Raw genomic sequence first — 22,129 nt, 5'->3', positions numbered from 1 at the left:
GATGCTTATTTCTGGAATTCTGTCCGGTTACTGAAAGACCTTATGAAGGTTTTAAAATCTTGTGTGTCTCTGAGCAACTTGGCTGCAGCCATTTCAGAGGACTTGAACTGATGCTGGTAGGTGTTTTACTGGTATTTTTAAGTCATAACAGCCTGGTCTGGCTCCCCTGGGTAGGTGAATGCCTTCTGTGCTTGGGTGTTGCTGAGACTCCTAGGTCATATAACACAGCTGATGAACTTGAAATGAGGGGCAGGGACTTTAGAGAGTGCAAAGGCATGGGAAGGAGCTCCCTAAAGCTGGCTGGAAAAGCTCGCCCTGTTCCCACATGTCCCCTGGGCCTTCTGACCCCCGAAGAAACTTCTCCAAGGCAGACTTGGCATTGTTTATTTTGTTGTTTTGGACAAGACAGACCGTAAGGATTTTGCAGAAATACCAAAGTTCCTGTCCCATCGGCAGTGTGAAGCAGAGCATACCCGGGACAGTATTTTACGGGAGTTATTTGGTACCTCCCAACCATGAAACACTACTCCGAGAAGTGGAAGAGCAGAGCTCCTCTTCCTTCCCGGCAGAAGTGTCCCACCCCAGCTGGGAAGCAGATAACGATGCTGCCGACTCTCACCAACCTCCCGGCCATCTCCCTCCTGCTTCCTTCCCGAGCAGGGCTAGCAGCTGGGCCTCCACCTCCACGCTGGGGCTTCCTCCGGTGGGTGGGGGGAAATGGTGCAAGGGAGAGAGGTGAAACATCAGCGAGGTCTCGATCCTGGATCTCCCAGCTGGACTGTGGGCTCTACCCATGGAAGCAGACCAAGTGGACATCAAGCCCACTGTTCATGCCTGCTTTCTGAAAGAAAAAAAACCACATGGGGTGGTTCGTGTCAGACCCTTTCTGTATGGTGTCTCTCCAGCAAGTTCTTCCCCCATTCCCAAACTGCTCGTGAGGCTGGTGTCAGCATGTTTCACCAGCTTCACCTCTGCCCACCCTGGAATAAGTGGGATGTGTGCAAGCAAAACTCGGGTCTCCTCCCTGCCCTGGTTTTAAGACCCTTGTAAACCTTCCTTCCCCAAGGAGGAGCTGTTACCTGCATTACAGCAACTGCAGCCAGTGACCTTGGGGATGCAGCAGACCTCTACATCCAATGTCTAGGGAAGGACTTTTTACTTTCCTTTGCTTCCCACAGCACTAACCCAAGTGCAGGACAGGCCTGCAGTGAGAGGAGCTTCTCCTCTGGTTCTTGTCTGATAACTCCACCCTTTGCACAACCCCTGTGCTGCCTAGAAGCGCCTTATGTACTCACCATAGCTGGGGGTTGGCCGGTAAGAAATGAAGTCAGCGCTGGCTTGCGTGGGTAGGCACACTGCTGAGAAACACAGCGAGCACCAGTCACAGCCGGCACAGGGCGGGTGTGGGCCCCTGCCACCCCATCCCTGCTCCCCGGAGCTCTGCTCGTGTCCCGGGAGCAGTGCTGCACTGTCCGTGGGTCTGAGCCCCAGCAGAGCCTGACTGCCCGGGAAGCTTTCCTTCCCTGCCATCCCCTTCCCCATGGCCACATCCAGCCCTCGCTGGCCAGGACACCTCCTGAGATGCCCCGTGACCATCTCACCCACCCCGGGACGATGCAGCCCAGGCTGTAAATACTCACAGGAGGTGAAGGGCTGAACCTCCTGGCTGGCAGCATAGCTTCAGTGTGTGCTGGGCTGCGGGCAGGCTCCAGGGCTTCTGCCCTTCTTGTACCCGGGTCCTGCTCTTATAGCTCTCACTGCCCGCTCGGAAAATCCTGGCAGCCGGGGGCTCTTCCCAGGGAGGGAGAGTTACGTCAGGGGTGGGTTACTCTGAACTACCCCCTTCCTGGCCTGGAAACAGGAATCTGCAGCCACGGTCTTTGTCATCGGCATTTCTCACTTCTCCATGGCTATTAATAGAGCAAATTAAGAAAAAATAATGCCCGGGACTGTCAGCACCGGGTTTGCACAACCCTGCGCGGAGACACGTCACGGCTCCTTTCTCCAAAAGAGCCCCTCCGCTGGAAACCCCTGCTCCAGCCCCGGAGGGGCAGCCGGGGGCGGCGGATGCCGGGGCGGGTCCCGGGGGTGCCCCAGCCTCGTCGGGACCGTGTGCCCGGTACGGCACCGGGAGCGGGTCCCTCGGCCCCGGCACCCCCCGCACAAGCTCTCTGGAAGCAAAGGGCTCTGCCCTCCCCACCGCCCCGGCACCGCCGTACCCCCGGGGCTCGGCGGGGCGGCCCAGGCTCGCTGCCCGCCCCGGGGCGGTGCCGCCGCCCGTGGGGTCCCATGGCGGCGCGGGGGTGGCGGCCGGCGGCGGCGGCGGCGATCGCTGCGGCGCGGCCCGGCGGGGGCGGCCCGGGACCGGGACCGGGATCGGGATCGGGATCGGCCCCTGCCTCGGAACCGGTCCCGGAACCGGCCGCCCCCGCTACAGCCGCGCTCTACGTGCACGTGAGCGGGGACCCCCGGGTTTGCACAAGTGGGGGGGGGCACGGGGACCCCGGGTTTGCACACGTGGGCGTACAAGGGAACCCTGGGCTTGCACACGTGGGGGTGCACGGGGACCCCGGGCTTGCACACGTTGGGGGGGGCACGGGAACCCCGGGTTTGCACTCGTGGGCGTACAGGGGACCCCCGGGTTTGCACACGGGGGGGTGCACGGGGACCCCGGGCTTGCACACGTGGTGGGAGCGGGTAGGGGACCTGGGGCTTGCACACTCTAGGGGAGGGACGCCGGGGACTGCACACGTGGGGGCACACGTGGGACTCCCGGGCTTGCACACATTGGGGAGCGACCGTGGGACCACGGGGCTTGCACACGTGTGGGTGCATGCAGGACCCTGGGGTTTGCACACGTGGGCGTGCATCCCAGCCTTGCACATGTCATGGAGCACACCTGGAGGATGCTGAGGGGGGGTGCCTGAGCCATCCACGTGAAGGGGGGAGGCACCCACGGGGCATGCACCTTGTGCCCCTGGGGCAGGTGGGGAGCACTGGGGCCCGTGCATGGGGCTGTCCCCCTCCCCAAAGTGGGGTGCCTGGGGGCGCAGCCGTCCCCCACGGCATCCCGTGCCCGCAGTGGCCCTACTGCCGCAAGCGCTGCTCCTACTGCAACTTCAACAAGTACGTGGTGCCGGCGGTGGACGAGGCGGCCGTGCGCGCCTGCCTGGTGCGGGAGGCACGCACCCTGCTCCACCTCAGCCAGGTGCAGAGGTGGGTGCTTGGGGAGGTCTCGGGTTGGGGGGGTGCGGGGCCCTTCGGCACCTGCCCGCAGCCTCCCCACCCTCTGCCCTACAGCGTCACCTCCGTCTTCTTCGGAGGGGGCACCCCCAGCCTGGCCAGCCCCCGCACCATCGCAGCGGTGCTGGAGGCCGTCGCAGGGGCTGCCCACCTCCCCGCCGGCGCCGAGGTCACGCTGGAGGCCAACCCTGGCTCTGCCGGCACACCGCGCCTCGCCGGCTTCAGGGAAGCCGGCGTCAACCGCCTCTCCATCGGCGTCCAGGTGTGAGGGGCTCTCCCTCGTCCTGTCTGCCGCAGCCCCCCGTGCCTCCCCACTGCCACTGCGCTCCCTCCACAGTCTCTGGACGACGCAGAGCTGCGGCTGCTGGGCCGGGAGCACACGGCGGCGGAGGCGCAGGGGGCTGTGGAGGCGGCGCGGGGGCTCTTCCCCGGCCGAACCTCCGTCGACCTCCTCTTCGGGCTGCCGGGGCAGAGCCGGGACGCCTGGACCCGGGGGCTGGAGGCGGCGCTGGGGCTCTGCGATGACCACGTCTCCCTGTACCAGCTGACGCTGGAGCGGGGCACGGCGCTGGCGGCGCAGGTCTGGGGGGGGGCCCTGCCCGTGCCCCCCCAGGACCTCCTGGCCGACATGTACCAGACAGCCCGCGCCATGCTGGCGGCTGCCGGCTTCCGGCACTACGAGGTCTCCAATTTTGCAAGGAAGGTGGGGTGCCCCCCATGCCGTGCCCCCCCCCCCCAATGCCATGCCACCCCCACAAGCAGGCTCAGCCCCCCCTCACCCCATGCAATGCTCTCCCCCAGGGCGCCCTCAGCACCCACAACCTCTCGTACTGGCGAGCCGAGCAGTACATCGGGGTGGGGCCGGGTAAGCCAGAGTGATGGGGGTCTGACAGGGGGGTGCGTGCGTGACCGTGTGTGCCCCCTGAACTCCATCGTCTCCCCCCCCCACTGCCGTTGCAGGGGCGCATGGGCGGTTTGTGCCATGGGGTGAGGGTGGCCGCAGCCGGGAGGCCCGTGTCCAGACGCTGGAGCCTGATGCCTGGATGCGGGAGGTGCAGAGCCGGGGGCACGGCACCAGGAGGCGGGTGGTGCTGAGCCCGCTGGAGCAGTGAGTATGGGGGTGCCTGCCCCCCCTCTCTCCCTCTCTCCCCTTCTGTGCCGCCTCACAGCTCTCCCATGTGCCCACAGGCTGGAGGAGGTGCTCGCCCTGGGACTTCGCACGGACGAGGGCATCACCCACGAGGTGAGGAGCCACCCGTGGGGGAACCCAGCATCGACCTGCCGCTAAATCGCTAACAACCTTCTTCACCCCGGGCGCGCAGCGCTGGGGGCAATTCTCCCCCCACCTCAGCCTGGAGGCCGTGTTCGGGGTGCCGGGGGAGGCGAAGGATCTACAGCAGCAGGGCTGGCTGGTCCTGGACGGCGGGTGAGCCCTGGGGGTACCATGGCGGCGGCGGGGAGGGGGGGGTCTCCTTCGCGGAGCCAGGGCTCAGCCGCCGCTTCTTCCCCAGCGGCCTGCGGTGCAGCTGGGAGGGCCTGGCCCTGCTGGACTCCCTGCTGCCCGACCTGCTCTGCCAGCTGCAGCACCGCTGGGCACTGCCAGCCGCCCTGCCGCGCCCTGGCCGGGGAGCTGAGGAGAAACCCGACGGGGGACAGGGCCGGTGGCGAAGCCGCGGGGAGCACAACGGGCTCGCGGGGGTTGTGAGCGGTGGAGAATAAAATACGAGAGCTGTGTGCCGGCTGAGAGGGGTGTTGGGGGCGGCGGCACCGGGCCGCTGGAGGCGGCTCCTCCACGGGCGCTGCAAGGCCGCGGTGCTCGGCGCTGCAGGCCCAACTAGGCCGCTGCCGCGTTGCGCATGCGCAGGGCCTGGGCCCGGGGGGGGGGGGGTGTGTACAGCTGGCGCCTGCGTACAGCGGGTGGCGCCGTCCCGTCCTCCGGAAGCGGTACCATAGAGCGGCGGGCGGGAGGCGCCTCTCTAGGCGGCGTCTCGTTGGTGTGCGGGCGGCGTTGCTATGGCGCCCGGGCGCGGAGCGGGCCGGCGGGATGCGGCGGCGTTGCTGGGGGCACGGCCCGGCCCGGCCCGGCGGGAGCCCCGACCCGGTACACCCCCGGGTACGGCCCAGCAGGCGGCTGGCGGCCGGGCCCCGGGCCTGGCTTGTGCCCTCGGCACGGCCTGGGGGTCCCCGCCGCGCCCGAGCCGGGCGTTGAAGCCGCCGTGGATAGCCACTTCCCCGCCCAGTGACCCCCCCTTTCATTATTCTTATATATATATGTTTTTTTTTTTTCCTACGCGTGTCAGGGAGTCAGTCCCAGCTGGAGGGACCCGCAGGTTAAGGATAAGGGGAGAAACAGATCCCCGGTGGGATCACCTGGGCTGCGGCCCTGCCTGTGCTGGGGAGCGCTGCCCTGCGCCCGGCTCTGCAGGGGTTTTGCTATTTAAGAGCTGTTTTGCTATTTAGGAGCTTCTGAAAATCCAACGGCTTGCTGTCTGAGTTGTGCTTGGTGAGCGTAGCGCAGCTGTGCAGGGAGGCTGTGTGCTCGCGCTTGCAGCTGGAGCAGGAGACTTCCCAGGAGTTTGTTCTTTTACCTGCGGGAAGTGCAGACTGTGTTTCTGTCAGCCGTCGTCTCTCGTCGAGAATAAAGCATGGGACAGTTGAATGCTAGTGACCCGCTTTGGTCCTTGTAGCTTCTCAGAGTTTGATTTTCTAGTTGTAAGAGATGCTGAATTTAATTGTTCTGTGCCACCTTAAAAAAAACAAAACCACCCCAAAACATAGTTCAGCTGGAAATGAATAACCAGGCTGAAAGAGAAAGATGGGTTTTCCTTGGGAGACTGAAGAGGAGGTCTCTTCATCTGTTTTTCAGACAAGAAGGAAAAGACACATGAACTGTCCTCCTCGACAATTGCAGAAGAGCCTGAGCCTGTTTCGTGTGTTCTGCAAGGAGATGACATCCAGGCGCTTGCAATTAAGGTGGAGGACCTGGAGAAAGTATGTATTTTTACTGATAGAAATAGCTGCTTTAACTGACACTCATTTTGTGTGTTTAACAGAGGGTGCTGTCCATATACTTAAAGCAAAACCCACTCTTGGAGTTCAGTTCTCATTCCATTTTGTCTGTCCTGCTTTTTATGACTTGTCAGATCATCAGGTTCAGTTGCTAAAAGTAAAGGATTGTTGATCCTTACACAATCTTTTCAAATGGGAAGATAAGTCATCTGCCTCTTCAGAATTACATTTCCAACTTTCTGGTCTAATAAGACATGTAAGTTGTTTAGTAACTCTCACAGCATCCCTTCCAAAAATTGAATCAAACTGTTGAGTGGAAGCATTTGACACCAAGTGACACAGCAGAAAACTATTGGGAAAGTGATATCAGCCTGTGCTGATATGACTTCTCTGTGTATCCTAGAAGGATCAGAAGGAATGAAGGTGAGTCAGTATGTACCTAATTGCATTGTGACTGTTTATTTTCTGAAGCTCCATGCTCCACACCTTCCTCATGATGCTGGGAGAATTCCAGTTAGGAAGAAATACCTTGTTCGAAAATATCGACCCAGAGAGACAAAGAAGGCAGCACATTTCCTCGTAGCATGTCCTGCTTTCCCAAAGGCACACAGGGAACCACTGACTTTTTCTGGTAGGGTTAAACTTCATGTCTTATCTTTAGATTTTGGTTTTGCTAAGCCTAGCTTTAGCAACCTGGCTCTGGGATTGGTTTTTTTTTTGTGTGTGTGTGTGTGTGTGTGTTGTAGGACCAGGACTGTTTGGTGATGGCTGTGAAGAGATTCTCCCCCATCACATTTTGGGAAGTCTCCAGGAGTTCAAGATGGAAGCCTTAGCCAGAGGAAACACTCAGGTTGGTTTGTAAAGTTACAAAAATGCGGCACTTTTCTAGAGGTGGAGTGCGGTGCCTACAGTACCTTTCAATGCTTTTCAGCACCTATCAGGAACAGGTCAGGCCTGAGGTGTGGTTTTCCCAGCCTCGTCATACTCTGTGGGGAGGGCTTGCCTTCAGAGAAACTGCACCAGCAGGTTTTGAAGTCCTGTGTGCAGGATGAGGTCATGGAGGGAAGAATTACGCAGGCTTCCTCTTTCATATGTGCTTCTGCTGATGGCATCAGGCTTGCAAGGGAAGAGCTGGTGTTGCAGCAATGCCGTTGCTCGAGTCTAATTACTCAGATAAATCCTTCCATTGTTTCTGAGTGTGTTCCTAGTGCTCTGTTTTTGTTCCCCTCAGAGTGATAAGGTGAAAGTACTGTCAATCTGAAGAATTCTTTTCTCCTCCCCTCTTCCATTCTCATTATGGTGGCAGTGTGTGCATGGAGAGGTTAATTTAATGTTTCCTTTCTCTTCAGATAGCAGATTTTATTGCGGTTTCTCATCCAGATGTTACTGCAGCAGCTTTAAAAGAGGAACATGGAGGAGAGAAGAAGAAAAATGTTCATCAGATCCCACTAGCAGAGCACAAAGCTCTCCAGAACTGGCACCGTAATATGGCAATCAGGAAAAAGCAGGAGAAATATCTAGGAGGTGAGAAAAGCCAAGGCCTTGTTCTGTGAAATTCTATGTGCAGATGGGGGAGTTTGATGGCACCACAACAAACTCTAATGGTCATAGCTGACCGGGGTTAATCCTATTGCTGTTGCAGTCTACTTCCATGTTCTCAGAGCTCCCCACACTGCTAGTGCTAGTGGCCGTGGATGCTGTGGGGAAGTGAGCTGGTGGTTCTGGTTGGGGGAAGGACAGTGGATTTGGTGGGGGACAGTGTAAGGAAGTTACACGTGAACAATAGTAGTGGTAAAGGCTGTGCCCGGAAGAAGCGTAGCACCAATGATTTGGCCTTTCTTCTTTATAGAAATTCTTCAGAGGCCAGAGAATGAATTGCTGATGAGCATCTCAGAGGATTACAGGCAAATCCAGGAAGAACGTGATGTCATTGACCGGAGTCTCCCTGCCCTGCTTCCTGGAAAGGTGAGAGACCCAATTCCTCTGCATCCTGATTGCTCTGTTCTTGTGAAAGAGCTAAGACACTGGTGTTTTGAGTAACATCTCTGAAGACCTGTCATTAGATACTTATCAAAGGCACTCTAAGTCCTTCAGCTGAGTGTGCAAGCAGGGTTTTCAGTAACTTCAAAAATAAAAACATGAACTGTGCTATCCGTACTAGTCAGAGGAAAGTGGTGGTGTCCTTTGGCTCCTTGCTAACAAACTGCTGTACACGGGCAAGTGCCACTTCTTGATTATCACCAAAGACTGTCGCACAATGGGAAGTGGCAGGGGGGTGTGCCACAATTGATGTTCCAGGGAGGGAAAGATCTGATAGCTTTAGGCTCGAATTTTAGTGATTGCCATGGAGAAAGGAGTATGGGTAAGTCAGGAGGATTATGCGAGTATCCTATGTTAAAATAATTTTTTTACACTTATAGCACTATCAAGGAATTTGCATTTATGTGAGGCATTATTTTAATATCATTCAACCTTCATGTAGCACTAGCTAGAAGTAAGTCTTTTGTCTTTGACAGCAGCCTGATAGAAATTTTGGCTTGCTCTGCAGAAAGTGGTAATTTATAGGCTTCAAAATAGCCGTATAAGCAGAGTTAGACCTCATTTTCTTTTTAGCTTCTAGTCCCTGTGAAAATAGCAGGCAGCCGTATGCTTCTGAAAGTGTCAGTGGGAGCCTTGTTTTCCGCCACAGGGCTACCGAAGAGGAAGCGAGTTCTGGAGCCAGCCCGAGCGTATTGGAGATGAACTCACAGGCTTGACGATGACACTGACTCAGAGAGAACGTGGCTACCCAGAGCCAGTCACTCATGTGGGGAAACCCCACACTGTCCGGATGGAAACAGGTAAGGCAATGTCGCAGAGAGGTGATTCCATAGAAATGGGGTACAAGTGTGGAGGAGCAGCAGAAAGAAACAGTGACTCCTGCGAGTATGGAGGCTTCACATTATAGTTGTTCCTTGCAGTAGGTGCAGCACAAGCTACTTCCCAGTCATCTGTTGGACCGCCTGTCTTTAAAACACCATGAGACCAAAGTTTGCCAGAGAGTGAAATTAATAAGCATGTGGGTGTGTAGACAATGAACTCTTGTGTGGGTATTTCCACAGGTGTGAAGCCTCCAAAGAGGATTCCTTTCCATCTAACCTGGGATAAGAGTCTTTTCCTGAAACATCGACGGCAGGAGCTAAAATCTGTCCTAGAGGAGCTAGATTTTTATAAGCCGGTAAGACTAGAGGAGCGAGGACATTCTTTGCATCTCTCGTCTCTTGTCAGATGCTGTAGAGTAACACAAAATTGCCAAGAACTGGATCTGAAAAAGCATTAGGAATCTAAAACTTAGCCCCACAGTACTTATCTTGGAAGTTTCCACATTTCCAAAGGGCCACACCCATGAAAGAGTTGTCTGGCCTCCCTAAGTGTTGTTGCATGGAGTGGTCTAGGAGCCTCAGAATGGGAGCCCAAACCAGCAGCATGCAGCTGCCAAGAACTAGGCAATAAAAAAACCTGCCCAGTACTGGTGTAGGACTTTGATTTAGTGCCTCAGGGCAGAGGGAAGACACCTTTACCCACGTGGAAGACACGCATCTGAAATAATCTCCTGAAGGCAGGTAGCCCCTCCTCTTAAAAACGGAACAAACCTCACCTTTTTCTTTCTGAAACTTGGTTCTGGGGATGAGAAACGTGTGTGAAGGAGACTTTTCCCATCCATGCATCATTTGTAGTGGGGAGTGCAGTCATCTAGGATTCTTGGGAGACCCAGAATTGGTTCCTTCCCATGTCTCTTGAACATTCGTTGGCTACCTCTAAAAACCATCGTAGGAGCAAGATATCTCAACTTCACTTTACTTGACTCGGTTGGTACATTTGTCTGGTATTTTAACTTCACGATTTCGTGAGTTGGTCATTTTTCTGTATGTCCAGGATCTGGATGGACTGGAGGTGATCGGTAAAGGGCAGCCTTTCACATCTGTCTCAACAGAGCCTTTTCCACATTCCACCACTTCTGAAGAGTCTGAGACCCTGTAAGTTTTACTTCATGGCAGAAATAAAGAATTTTGGGTATGCACCACCAGTCCGTAAGGGTATCCTTAGTTGTTCTTATCTGGAACGGAGAGGAGTCTCCACTGGGGCACAATAAAAGGCATATTCTAATATTATAATCACCAGATTTAGGAATCAAGCAGTTCTTTTGTGCCTTGGGGCCTTGTGCCTAAGGAGCAAGAATGAGAGAAAAGTTTTTTTGGAGGCCCTTCCTCCAGTCTTCCCTCTGTGTGGCTCCAGAGCTTACGTTAGGCAGGGTGGGGATTCTGCCCTGAGTTACCTCCATCTGATTGTCTTTTTCCAGCCTTCCACTTCCATCATTAATTTGCCTTTTATCCCTGTCCTGTCCATCTGTAAGAGGCACAACCCGAGGGCCTCTTGTCCTTATTCAGTCATGTACCCTCAGCCTTCCTTAGGCAGGTATCATTCTTTAATATTCTGGCTGTCCTGTCCTCCTTGATGGTGACCAGTAGCTAGCTGGAGTTTACCACATCTGCAGGTCTCTGTCCCTAAAGAGATGACTGTGTGGAAAAGCGTTAGTTGGGATTATTTCTTACAGGGTCTTGTAAATCACCCCTGGTTCTCCTCTCTCTAAAAGTGAATTTCACTCCACGAAAATGCTGGCTCTTGTTTTCTTTAGCAGTGACACCTCGAGGGACTACCCTGATGTGGTTCCAGAAGCAGTACTGGGTCCATCTTTAGATTTCTGTGGCCAGCCTGCTCGTTGGATCAGCTGCACCACTTCTTGCAGGGTAATTGCGCCCTTTTTATCGTTTAGTCGAGCTAAGCCTGCTTGAGTTCCCAAGTCACAGCTGTACAATGAGTGTCACTCCCAGGCCAGAGAATGGGGGATTTATTCTGAGCATAATAGAGTATCCTTATGTTTGCTCTGGAGAGAGCTAGAAACAGAAGGGGTTGCGCTCTCTGTGGTGTAAAGCTCAGATTCCAAGGCTCTCTCTGTATAATGGCCACTTCATTGGACCTGCCTTACAAGTTCTCCTACCAAGGCTCAGCGCCTTATTTGTGGTATGACTTCAGGCAAGATAAAGCCTGCCAGGTAAAGTAGACATAGTTATCTATGTCTTTTTCCTCTTCCTTGTAGAATGAAATTGGCATTGCTGCCCGGCTCACCTTTGAGACTTTGGCTGGCGAAAAAGCTGAAAGCTCCCTGATGGTGAGCAATGATGGCACAGCTGCCATCTGGTATAACTGGATGAGGCTTCCCCAGCAGATTCCCTCCAGAGAAACCAAGGGGAAGAGGATGCAGTGTTTTTACTTTGATACCAGACCAGGTATGAGAGCTGCTGATCTCCGAGACCTTTGTACACAGAGCAGAGATCACGTATTCAGGAGTTATCTGAGATGCGGAGTCTGACTAATGGCAGAGCAAGCCTGTTGGGTGATTCTCCTTAGGAAGCCACCCTAGGCATCAGAGCTGACTCACACCAAAAGAAGTGTGTGAGGCAGATCCCTTTCATGGAACTTAAAGGAGGTTGCTCCTACTCTGAATGTAAATGGGTGGAATATTGAGAAGTGAATCATTTTCTGATGGCAAACTGGGCATAATCTGCCAGAGAGAGTACTGAGCTGGCTGTAAAAGGAGTGTGCAGTGGAAATAACACCAATTCAGTAACATGGTGTCTGGGAGTAAATCTGGAAGGAGAAAAATAGCTGGATGAAGTGTGATAACCAGCTAAGCTATGGGGAAAGAGTCTCATGCACAGATAAGGACACTCGGGGTGGGGTTGGAAAAGGGTCAAGTTAACCAGGTGGTTTCTTGTGGACTGATGCATCTTCTCTCTTATTTCAGGTGTAATTTTGCCTGGGGAAACTAGGAAGTTTTTCTTTCTTTTCAAGTCAGAGAGAGCAGGCATTTTCAGCGAGTGCTGGGAATTTGGGACACATCCTCTGTTATTAGGAGGAGCTCTGCTGCAGGTGACCCTTTGGGGAATTGCTGTGTATGAGGATAAATTGGCTGACCTCAGAGAGAAACTGGAGGTAACCAAGCATGTAACTGGGTAACTGTGAGCTTTGAACTTAGTATGCAAATAGAGGGTAAGGGTGGGAGTGGATGACATGATATTTTTATTGCTATGCAATCAGGGCTGAGGGTGAGATGATTATTTATTTACAGAACATCTGTACATACTTGAGCAGGTTTGCTAAATAAAATGGAAGAACTCTGCAGTCTATTGTAATGTTGTTAATAAAGACATGATTGTGTCTCCTAAACTGTTCACACTGGTCCTTTAAAGAATGAATATTCTGTTGGTAATGAATTTCATTAGTTACTTAGTGGGGATGGGATTATGTGTCGTACGCTATGCTATCAGTTAAGGTATAAATTGAAAATTACACTATGCTTTGAGAAGTATACTTTGGGGGAGGATTTGTAGGGTTTATTGGAAAAACTGTTGTAAGTATCGCTCTGCTTAGCGGGGATTGCAGTTATTCTTGTCCTTGTAACCCTGTATAACATATACGTGTGGTTACTAGTGTCGGTGTGAATTTGTTTGTGTGTCTGTATATTGAACGGCCACTCACACATGTCATTCTTGTTGTGGTGCCTCAGAGTGACCTGGCTGCTCGAGAAGGTGCTACTATAGTAGAAGAGAGTCTGAAGGAACTTCTTGTCCGAATTCGGACCCCAGAGCGCACCCCATCTCCTGTGGGTGCCTATGCCACAGAGGAAGAGTTGTTCCACCAGAAGAATCCTGAGGTGACGTTTGCTATTTGATTGGCTACACAACTGAAATAGCAGGGAGGGAAGACCCATGGGGCTGGTGCATCCCTGGGTTTCTGGAGGCCGGCATAGTCTGCCACGGTGGCTTTAACAATTAAGTTTGTAGAGGAAAGGCATAGCTCATTTCACAATTTACCTTTTCCCCATTATCACAGTTGCATTATCAGCATCGAGTGGTAAAGCAGCTGCATGAACTATGGAGACAGCACATGACTGTTCCTTCAGCCTTTGAGGAGAAAGTGCCCTCAGGCCAGAAGAGCACTGCGGAGGACATGCAGTTCCAGGAGGGTACCTCAGAGGCTCTCCCTGCTCAGAGCAGCACCACAGAGGTCCCAGGTTGGAAGAACACACTCCAGGAGGCTCGGAGTCAAATGATGAATGTGGAGGAGGAAGAACCAGGCCCCTCAGGATGGAACCTCTCCTTTGAAGACTTTAAGCAGGTGGTCACCCCTGTTCCCTCTAGTGCTATGACAAGCTGATGGTGTTTTCATTTTCCTTAAATGAAGGAAAATAAATAGCCTGGCCTACCCCAGTGTGAGCCCACCCAAAGGTCTGCTCCCAATGTGCTGTGAGTTAGAGATGATTTATGATGTGTTTTGCAGAAAAGCACTTCATCTCTGCTGACCACACCCTCAGTGCTCTTGTAAAGAGATTCTCAAGAGAGACTTTGAGGGCTGTTGTTTGAAGAAGAAAAGAGAACCATGCAATGTAATAGATATTTTAAGCTCTTCCCCCATTAGCTTTCTGTCATCCTAGGACTGAATGCGGGGGGCAAGCTAATCCTACAGCCTCCTGTGGCTTCCCCAAGGGCTCCTCTCCTTGAAGAGTCCTTCCTATTCATCAGAGCCCTAAGGGGGCACTCATGACAGGCTGTGGATAAAGTACAGACCTCCTTAGATTAAAGCAAGAGTGGTTTGGATTCTGTCAGCACAGTTTTTCTGTAGTGCTCTCTTGGAAACCTCTCTGCTGCTTTTATAACTAATCTTTATTTCGAGGCCCTCTAACTCGCTAGAATCCCTGTTCTCCAGCACACCTGTGATGTTGCAAAGGGACTTACTGTGAATCTAACTGGGGGTCTGGGATTGCTCCCCAGATCTTGGGTCGCGTGCGCACCTTGGCTAAATCCCAGCCATATTGGGGGCTACACCTGGGTGTGTAAGTGCCCAGCGCAACCTGCTTTCAGACTGGTGTCCAGGAAGAGAGCCGTGGTGTGCTCCATTGAGCTCAGGGTCCAGATGACTGGGAATGAAGACTGAGGTGTGCTCCATGAACCCTGTGTTTTCTCTCACATCAGGCTATAAAGTCAATCCCCGAGGTGGAGCAGCGAGAAGAAGCACTGACCCAGCTCAATAAGGCAGCACTGGAGCTGTGTGTTGGACAGAGGCCAACTCAGTCAGACCTTTTGTATCAAACCTGGTGCGTTAATGTTTGCAAGATAAAGCTTGTAAATGCATCGTGTGATCGGCAGCCTTAGCAAGCTCTGTTGCAAGCATTGTGATTCAGAGTGCAGATATTTATATGAGGTCTAGAAGTCGTCTTTACACTCTGGGTTTTTTATAGCTTAATTGTACCAGCTGACCCATATGCCTTTTTGGGTTTTTTCTGGAGATAAGTTTAGAATATTAAATTCATGTAATTTTGGGGAGTATACAAGATTATTTCTGGCAAGATTATTTTAGTCTGTATTTATGAAACCTTTGGGTAATTTTCTGTACACTTTTACTCAGATAACTGTATCCTCCCTCATACAGTCTCTCTGTTTTTTGCTCAAGCTTTCAGACTGTAAACATATCAACAGCTTCTAGTTGCTTCTAAATTAGAAGGATGCGGGTTCCTCTTGGTAAACACAGAGAGCAGGTTGATGCTGATTTACCAACATGTGTCATGTTGAAGAGCAGATCTGGTTTCACAGTAATATTTATGGGTCCATATGAGCTCATTGGTTTGCAAACCATTGAGACCTCAGAGGGCTCTAACATGAGGAAAGTAATTTAGCATCCCTCTGCACAGATTTTTAGACGGTGGGTGCTATTTTATTGGTTTAGTTGGACAGAGCAGCTCTCAGCTGTGAGGTGCCATAACTCCTGGGCGCAGGGTAAAACAAAATAGCAATTGCTGTACTTGTCTCTCTTCTGATTGTGACACTTTTCTCAGTCTCCAACTGTGGCGTGAAACAATCGATGGTCTGGTGAGTCACTCTCTGAAGCTGAGATCCCTGCTTGGCTTGCCTGAGAAGGACACCTACGTAGATGTTGTTCCAGAGGAAACAGGTAAGTGGTGTTTTTTGCACAGCAACCGGTTTCTGTGGACTGTTGGAAATCCAGAAAACGTGCTGAATTTCAACTGAAATGGCAATTTCAGCAGTTCCCCCTCAAAGCTTTTATACGAAAATGCGTCAGAAAAAATGGCAGATTGCATGATACTAATTGTGATCTGTTGTTTGGTGTCATTAAAAAAACACCACATAAATAAGCCTTTTAATTTAGCTAGATGTAGCCATGGTTTTCACACAGACTAACTCAGACAACCCTATCTCACTCACTATTAGCTGTCTTACAGGCTTGTTCTGATAGATGTCTGAGACTTGTTCATTCCTTATTTAAACAAAGTACTCTTCAAGGTATTGTTTTTCAGTGCAGTACAGCTCAGATTAATAAAAAGAGGAAAATACATTGCAAGAGTAATATACTTCCGCTGCATGAGTGTAGTGGGCTTGCCTTTCTGGATGTGAAAATGTTGCTTCTGGGTAATTGAAATTCTTTCTTTTGTAGTGGAAGTAAAGCAACCTATAAAAGGAGGAAAGGAAGACAGAACAACTACTAGGAAAGAAGAGAGAAGGTCATTTGGTGGTAAGGATAAAGAAGGCAAAAAAAGAACAACAAAGACAGCAGGCAAAGAGAAAGAGGTATGTGTTGGGAGGCCTGTTGAAACCTTAAGTGCTGGGGACGGTGTGATCCATTCTGAGGTTGTGTATCCTGAGTTTGAGCTGATTTCCAACCCAGTGAAAGACATGCTGCTTCTGGGAGGTGCATCCTGCAACAATCTGAAAGATGTTTTGTCCTATGTAACTTTTTTTTCCGTCTGTCCCTGAATAGGAATGTCCAAGCAGCAGAAAGTTAAAAGATGAGAAAAAGCTGAAATCTTCCACTTCATCGCAGGAGGTGAAAGAGGGAGCACAGAGCGTGGAAGCTGTAACTACAGATAGAGTTGAGCCTCTTCAGGAGCAGGTGGACCCTATTTTATTTGCGACATACCAGGAAAAGCTTTATATTGAAGTGAGTCTGACCAAAGCTTATATCTTTGTTTTTGTTCTTTGCTTGTAAGCTTACATTGAAGATTAGGTGGAGAGGTAAGCATTTTGTTAAACTCAGAAAACTGACAAACATATGTCCATAATTCTGTAGCAAGGTAAGTGTGAAATACAAGGTAAGATGTCCTTTATTCCAGCCTGGAATCTGTTCACATAAATCCAGCCGTCACATAGCCACATGCGGGATTTCTATCTGGGATGTCTTTAGCATGCTTGTGGACTCTTGAGGGATCAGCAGAATTAATTGTATTTCAGATAATGTTAAACACATTTCATAGCCAGAAAAGTTATTACTAGAGCTAAGCGCTGATAGCAGGCAGCCACTTTTACATGATTGTGTGCGTGCCCATACATTAATGTGTGTGAGAAACCATCTCTCTGTCTGTCAGTCTGGTCATCAGGATTTCTTCATGTGTTTTCACTGCAACTATCTTCTGTTAATTTCTGCTGCAGGTTTATGGACTGCTGGATTCAATGGTGAGCAAAATGGTTTCTTTATTTGAGGAACTAAAGAAAAAAGGTGCTCTAAAGTGGGAGAGTGAAGCCCTTTATAACTAGAAATAGACTTACTTTTAAAAAATAAATAAATAACCATATTTACACAGATCAGGTGGCGATTCTTCTTTCTGACATGATGCAGTGATTGCAAATACTGGCCTGCCTCTTTTGTGACATCTTGTGATGTGAGAATATTGCTAGATCATCTGTTACTTCCACAGATGATCGCTTGCCAAGAAGAGACAAGGCAAGAAATATCACAGCCTCAGAAACCGTTAAGACTGGCAAATACTGGCATTTCTGCTAAGGAAGAAGAATTTAAAAGCGCCAGTCAACGTGAGATATGTCTTATTCTTTGCTTCTTGATCTTGCTTGGCTAGCAGGTGAGTGAGCAGAGAGTGTCCCTTGTACTCATGAGTCCAACTACCAGGATAGTAACTTAGAAAAATTCATCCCATTTTTGATCATATTTTTGACTCTTGTCCAGTCTCCTCTCAGGACTTGCTGACAGCATTATCCCAAAGGGTGTGCCACCCTGCCTGGTTTTACACCCATTAGTTTACTTGTGCTGATCTTGCCATCTCTTTCCATCCAGCTCAAGGTACCCATGCCCCATTCTGAGCCAGCTCGCTCTTGCTTCCTTCCAGGACTAATCACTCTTGAATTCAAGTGAGTGAAATTCATGCCATAAATATTGTGAATATGGTAAGGCCTTGTGTTACAGCCACCCCTGCTGCCTCTTGCAGCCTGCATGTGCGTCTGGTCTGGGTTTCCTTGTGCATTGCAGCTGGAATGGAGCTTTCTGTGGAGGCATTCCAGGTCTGAGTGTCGCACACTCTGCAGCTGGGCTTGGGTTGGAGCAGGTTTCCAAGGCAGGGTGAGCTGGGTGCAGGGTCTCTCTTGACCTGGCATCAAGAGAGACATGGCGTATGTCAGTAAAGTGCCGTCTTCCTGCAAAAGCAGCTGGACGGCATTCCCCAGAAAGGCTTTGGCCCTGTAGAGAAATGACATCAGTGTAGATTATTAATTGAGGTTTGTGATACCTTTGGGATTCTAAGGCAGCAGATGCATATCCGTGCTGAGCATTGCTGTTACAAATTCTGTACATTGCTGCGCAGTTGCACCAGGCGTGTGCGCCTCGGGCACGTGCTCTTTTACATTGGCAGCCACACTGACACGCGTCTTGGAGCTGCACGTAGTGTAAAATAACTGTTCCTTCTGCAGAATTGTTTTCTTTTACTTTCTCGTTTTAACTCATGTGCTCTCTCTGGGGTGAGGATGTGTTCTTCCCCTCGGCTCCCGGCAGTACCACAGCAAAGCGCAGCTTATTTTCTTTGCTGGCCAGGTGAGGCCCCTCGTGTTTTGAGATGCTTTCTCTTAGTGGGGTGCGGGGAAGCACTTTGGCTTCTGTGAAAGCTAGCAGCCTTTTCTGGCTTAGCGGGCATGAACCCACAAAGGGAATGTCTCTGCTCAGCATTCCTGTAGTGAGAATTTCAGCAACATTTTGAGAATTGGAAGGAAAAAGGCCTGAAGTTGGGGTGTGTCTCACAGGCTCTGACAATAGCTCCTGCCTCCCTGGAGATGATTATCAGCTTGTGAATATGCCCAACTCAAACAGCTCAAGCCATCTGTTTCTAGACAAGAGGGAGTCTGCACGTTATAGAGGCAACGTGATTGTCTCAAAAGCAGGAAATACTTTTATTGGGTACCTTTACCTTGAAAGATGGCAAAGCCCATTCACAAGATCTATGCCTCCAGTCCAGCCTATAGAAACTAGGCTCCATGTATACCTCTGCTCACAGGAAAAATTGTTAATATGAAAACAGGTAGATGGGAGTTTCACGTCAGTCATGTACCATGGAAGAATGTCCTAGGCTTGTCTCCCCTTCCAAGGGAGGAGCCTGGTGGCCCAGGGCGGGGGGGTGGCATAAGAACTTCTGCGAAGAACAAACCTGAATGCTGCAAATAGTCTAATTTTTTGTCATAAATATTGCTAGTGCCTCATACAGCCTTGGACAAGAATGTCCTCAAGGGACAAGGTACAAGCAGCACACAGGAAGGGATGTGCTGGGCCAACAAGTGTGATACTCTGCTGTCTGGCTGCTGCAGCTTTTTCTGAGCCAGCTGCTTTTTTTTTTTTCTTTTGCATTGATTTGTGGAAGTTACATGACTGGAACTGCAGTGGAATTAGAGCTGGCTTCCACCGAACACCTTTAGAAACATGTACCCCTCATTTACAGGCCTGGTGTGAGATGTGGGTTCTGTCATTAGAGCAGAGACCCTCAGAGCTGGTCAGCCCTGCGCTCTGAAGGATGCGTGGATGCTCTACTCCCTATAATGCCAAGTTCTAACAGCCAGGCAAGGAGAGTATTCCTTCTCCTCTCCCAAACCTGGGCGTTATTTGTATTAGTGTTAATAATTTGTGTTGTGAGAGGTGAGCGACCTTCCTGGTCTTCGGAGTTGCATACCAAACCCATCACGTGAGTCGGGGTCTGAAGACACCATAACTATTAGGGAGGCCGGGAAGGGGAATTCCAGGAAAACGCTACAAGCAGAAGGTGACAGTGCGTTTCCAGAAGCTTCTCAATGGCTGAGGGGGTCTGGGTGAGCAGGGCCCCCCAGGGCTGAGGGAAATTGCCTTTAGAGCCTTGCTGGGTCCTATTTGCTATGGCAGGGTTGTGGGCCACCTAGCAAAGCAAACCCCAAGTTGGTGCAGCTCCACTGTGGCTCACAGGCTGTTGTCCCTGTGGAGAGGTTCACTTTGCTTATTAAAAAATCAGTGCCTGAAGAGGGGCAAGCTGGCTGCCTCGGCCATCTGATGCAGGTGAACCGGGAGCATTGGGAACAGAGGAAGAGGAAGGCCTGGATCGTAGGCAACCATGAAGAATGCCTCCTGCCACCCGAACTGGGGTGTTCTCCAGGTTGACCCGGAGGACGGTTGGGATGCTGGAGGTGTTCTCACAGGCTGCAGCTGGATGCATGTTCAGCTTGCAGGGCCAGGGCCTGTTGGGAAAGTCGGGCTGATGAGATCAGCAAAGCCCCTGGAGGCACGTGGCCTCCCTGCTGCCTTCTCCCTGCGACCCAAGGCAGGAGCTTCAGACCTTCAGCGCCGGGACCTGGGGCGAGATGAATCTCAGCTCTGCGCGTTGTGCGGTGGGAGCATCAGAAGGAAGGCATGATCCCCCTCCAGAATGTCTCAGCACACAAGAGATGCTTTCCAGTATGGAAAATGTCAGTGATATTAAAAAGATTATATATATCCATAATACTTGAAGGCCTGTCAGTGATTAAAATGGAAGGCAGAGGCCGGGAGAGAGGGGGTGGCATTGAAACGATCGAGAGACATGACTTATTTTGTCATGTCATCTGATGCCTCCCTCTCTCCCCCCCGGCCAGGCTCCGGGAGCTGTTCAGAGCAGGGGAAGAATGCGCTCCAAATTTAGATCCCGGCCAAAAAAAAAAAAAAAAAAAAAAAAAATTAACAAACCCAAATTGCAACTGTGGCCTTGGGTACCAGAGAGGGAACTGCATTACGGGAGAGGGGGGTGGGTGGGGAGGGTCGGCATCCCTCCGAGCCACTTCCGAGCCCGGGGATGTTGATTTCTGTCTAAAAATAATGGGGGGGGGGGGGGATAATAAAGCAAAGCAAGCAGCAGCAAGCAGCGCCTGGCTGGCTGCCAGCGAGGGGCAGTGACTGAGCATTTACAGCATCCCCGCCTCCCGCATGCGGCGGGGCAGGGGTTCGGCGCCGCATCCCCCGCGGCCGGTACCGCACCGCGCTGCGCCGCACCGGGGGCGGGCGCGGAGGGGAAGGGAAGGGGAGGGAACGGGGGTACCGGGAGGCGGAGGCTGAGCGCCTCTGCCGGTCCCCGGGCCGGGGCTCGGGTGGCCCCGAAGGGGTTAAGCCTGGACCTGCCCAGCCAGCCCGGCAACTCGGCGGCGCGCAGCAGGCAGCGGGCGGGCTGCGGCCGCCTCCAGCCCGCTCCCACCGGCACCGGCACCGGGCACGGCGGGGCCGCGCTCCGCTCCGCGCAGGTAAGCGGGGCTGCGCGCCCCTCGGCTGCGGGGGGAGGAGGAGGAAGAGGAGGAGGAGGAAGAGGAAGAAGAAGAAGAAGTGGGGGGGGGGGGAGGAGGAGGAGGAGGAAGGTTCTGGACGCCGGAGCGTCGCGGGCTGCGGCGGGCCGGGGGATGCCGGGCCCCGGCGGGTAGCTCGGTGGCGGGGAGACTCCCGGGCCGGGCTCGGGGTCCCCGCGGCGGGTGCGGATGCGGCCTCGGTCCCCGGGCGGGCTGCGGGAGCCGGCGGCGAGGCCGAGGGCTCTGCCCGGAGCCTTTCCCTGCCGCCCCCTCCATGTCGGGCGCTGCTCCTCCCAGCCCGGCACCTGATCGGGGATGGAGCGAGGTTTTAATCCCCCCCCCCCCTCCGGCCTCCCCCCTCCTCTCGTCTGGCCCCTCTGCCCCCTCCTCCTTCCCCCCCATCCCCTCCTGTTCCCCCTCCATGTTATTCCTCCTCGCCCCCCCTTCGCCTCCGCAGTCCCCTGCGCCGGGCCGCGGGGCGATGGGGACCTGTCCCCGCACCCGGGTGTCCTTCTCCCACCTGGCAGCCTCTAGCTCAAGGTCACTGCAGTAATTCCATATGAGCTGCCGGGTGCTGCGGCCTTATCTCCCGCACAGCTTCTGTTTCACTCCCTTTATATTCGGGGGGGGGGGGGGGGGGGGGATATTGCGTTTGATAAACCCCGCTGCCTTTAACACCCCTGGCAGCGCTCCAGCCAGGGCCACGCTCCTCTCACCCCTATCCCAGCCCCTGCTTCCCATCTCTTCCCACGCAGACTTCCCGGGCCATCTCGTGGTGGGCAAAGTCCAGCTGGGATCGGGTCTCCGGCCGGGACGACCGGTGCCGGAACCCATCGCGCTGGACCTGGGGTTTGTCCTGCCGGGAGACCTGTTGGAGGCAGGAGGGACCATCCTGCCCCAGAGGAGGAGTGCTGGTGTTTGCCGGTGTTTGCCGGTGTTTGCCAGGCCGGTGGCGCCTTTGGAAAACGTGACTTTATCTCCTGCCTGGGAGTTGGTGGAAAGCAGAGTGTGGAACCAAGTCCCGGAGGACTTTGCCGTGTCGCTGCCCTTGTTCCGAAGGCGTTTCCGCGCCAGGCGGGCAACGGCGTTGCTGTCCGCACCGTGGGCTCTCCCGGCGGGATCCAAAGGCCGCACTGACGGGCTGCATTGCGAAAGGGAATCGATACAGGGAAGCGTCTCGAGAGAAACTCCGGCCGCCTGCGAGCGTGGCTGTGCCA

At 52.9% G+C, this 22,129-nt stretch overlaps 2 protein-coding genes and 2 long non-coding RNA genes across 8 annotated transcripts; 2 read left to right on the top strand and 2 right to left on the bottom strand.

Annotated features, from left to right (window-relative positions):
- Positions 1-367: 367 nt before the first annotated feature.
- On the bottom strand, positions 368-2,110 carry LOC128151361 (uncharacterized). The gene is made up of 3 exons (XR_008238353.1): positions 1,641-2,110; positions 1,296-1,358; positions 368-841 (listed from the first exon to the last, which is right to left on the bottom strand). It is a non-coding gene; the product is annotated as an uncharacterized LOC128151361 (long non-coding RNA).
- Positions 2,111-2,212: 102 nt separating this feature from the next.
- On the top strand, positions 2,213-4,977 carry RSAD1 (radical S-adenosyl methionine domain containing 1). Its single transcript, XM_052808722.1, has 9 exons — positions 2,213-2,454; positions 3,083-3,216; positions 3,301-3,505; positions 3,581-3,946; positions 4,045-4,108; positions 4,204-4,351; positions 4,432-4,486; positions 4,566-4,669; positions 4,755-4,977. Exons 1-9 carry the CDS (start codon positions 2,290-2,292, stop codon positions 4,960-4,962), a joined length of 1,449 nt encoding a protein of 482 aa, XP_052664682.1. The 5' UTR covers positions 2,213-2,289; the 3' UTR covers positions 4,963-4,977.
- Positions 4,978-5,161: 184 nt separating this feature from the next.
- On the top strand, positions 5,162-16,946 carry MYCBPAP (MYCBP associated protein). 4 transcript variants are annotated; one of them, XM_052808715.1, is made up of 19 exons: positions 5,162-5,356; positions 6,110-6,234; positions 6,724-6,883; positions 6,999-7,102; positions 7,602-7,776; positions 8,102-8,217; positions 8,942-9,092; positions 9,354-9,469; positions 10,168-10,268; positions 10,928-11,039; positions 11,390-11,579; positions 12,098-12,285; positions 12,860-13,006; positions 13,186-13,470; positions 14,325-14,446; positions 15,185-15,300; positions 15,802-15,935; positions 16,189-16,305; positions 16,794-16,946. In XM_052808715.1, the coding sequence occupies exons 1-19, from the start codon at positions 5,257-5,259 to the stop codon at positions 16,896-16,898; spliced, it is 2,664 nt and encodes an 887-aa protein (XP_052664675.1). In that variant the 5' UTR covers positions 5,162-5,256; the 3' UTR covers positions 16,899-16,946. The 4 variants fall into 4 exon arrangements, with proteins under 4 accessions (XP_052664675.1, XP_052664674.1, XP_052664673.1 ...); XM_052808714.1 differs by having other exon boundaries at positions 5,164-5,344; positions 16,126-16,305; XM_052808713.1 differs by having other exon boundaries at positions 5,164-5,356; positions 16,126-16,305.
- Positions 16,947-18,512: 1,566 nt separating this feature from the next.
- LOC128151362 (uncharacterized) lies at positions 18,513-21,497 on the bottom strand. Of its 2 annotated transcripts, none has more exons than XR_008238355.1 (2): positions 21,433-21,497; positions 18,513-19,841 (listed from the first exon to the last, which is right to left on the bottom strand). It is a non-coding gene; the product is annotated as an uncharacterized LOC128151362 (long non-coding RNA). The 2 variants fall into 2 exon arrangements; XR_008238354.1 differs by having other exon boundaries at positions 18,513-20,051; positions 21,433-21,485.
- Positions 21,498-22,129: the final 632 nt, after the last annotated feature.

This window comes from Harpia harpyja, chromosome 14 (assembly GCF_026419915.1).
Source record: "Harpia harpyja isolate bHarHar1 chromosome 14, bHarHar1 primary haplotype, whole genome shotgun sequence".
In the NCBI taxonomy this organism is placed as follows: Eukaryota; Metazoa; Chordata; class Aves; order Accipitriformes; family Accipitridae; genus Harpia; species Harpia harpyja.
The sequence above is the reverse complement of the archived record's forward strand: the minus strand, read 5'-3'. Positions and strand labels throughout refer to the sequence as shown.

Bases quoted from the DNA above. Each gene is read 5' to 3' on its own strand.
- MYCBPAP (XM_052808713.1), top strand. From the start codon at position 5,257: ATGGCGCCCGGGCGCGGAGCGGGCCGGCGGGATGCGGCGGCGTTGCTG. The intron at 8,218-8,941 runs GTGAGAGACCCA...TTTCCGCCACAG, and splicing joins CTGCCCTGCTTCCTGGAAAG to GGCTACCGAAGAGGAAGCGA. The intron at 11,040-11,389 runs GTAATTGCGCCC...TCTTCCTTGTAG, and splicing joins GCTGCACCACTTCTTGCAGG to AATGAAATTGGCATTGCTGC.
- RSAD1 (XM_052808722.1), top strand. From the start codon at position 2,290: ATGGCGGCGCGGGGGTGGCGGCCGGCGGCGGCGGCGGCGATCGCTGCG. The intron at 4,109-4,203 runs GTAAGCCAGAGT...CTGCCGTTGCAG, and splicing joins GTACATCGGGGTGGGGCCGG to GGGCGCATGGGCGGTTTGTG. The intron at 4,670-4,754 runs GTGAGCCCTGGG...CTTCTTCCCCAG, and splicing joins TGGCTGGTCCTGGACGGCGG to CGGCCTGCGGTGCAGCTGGG.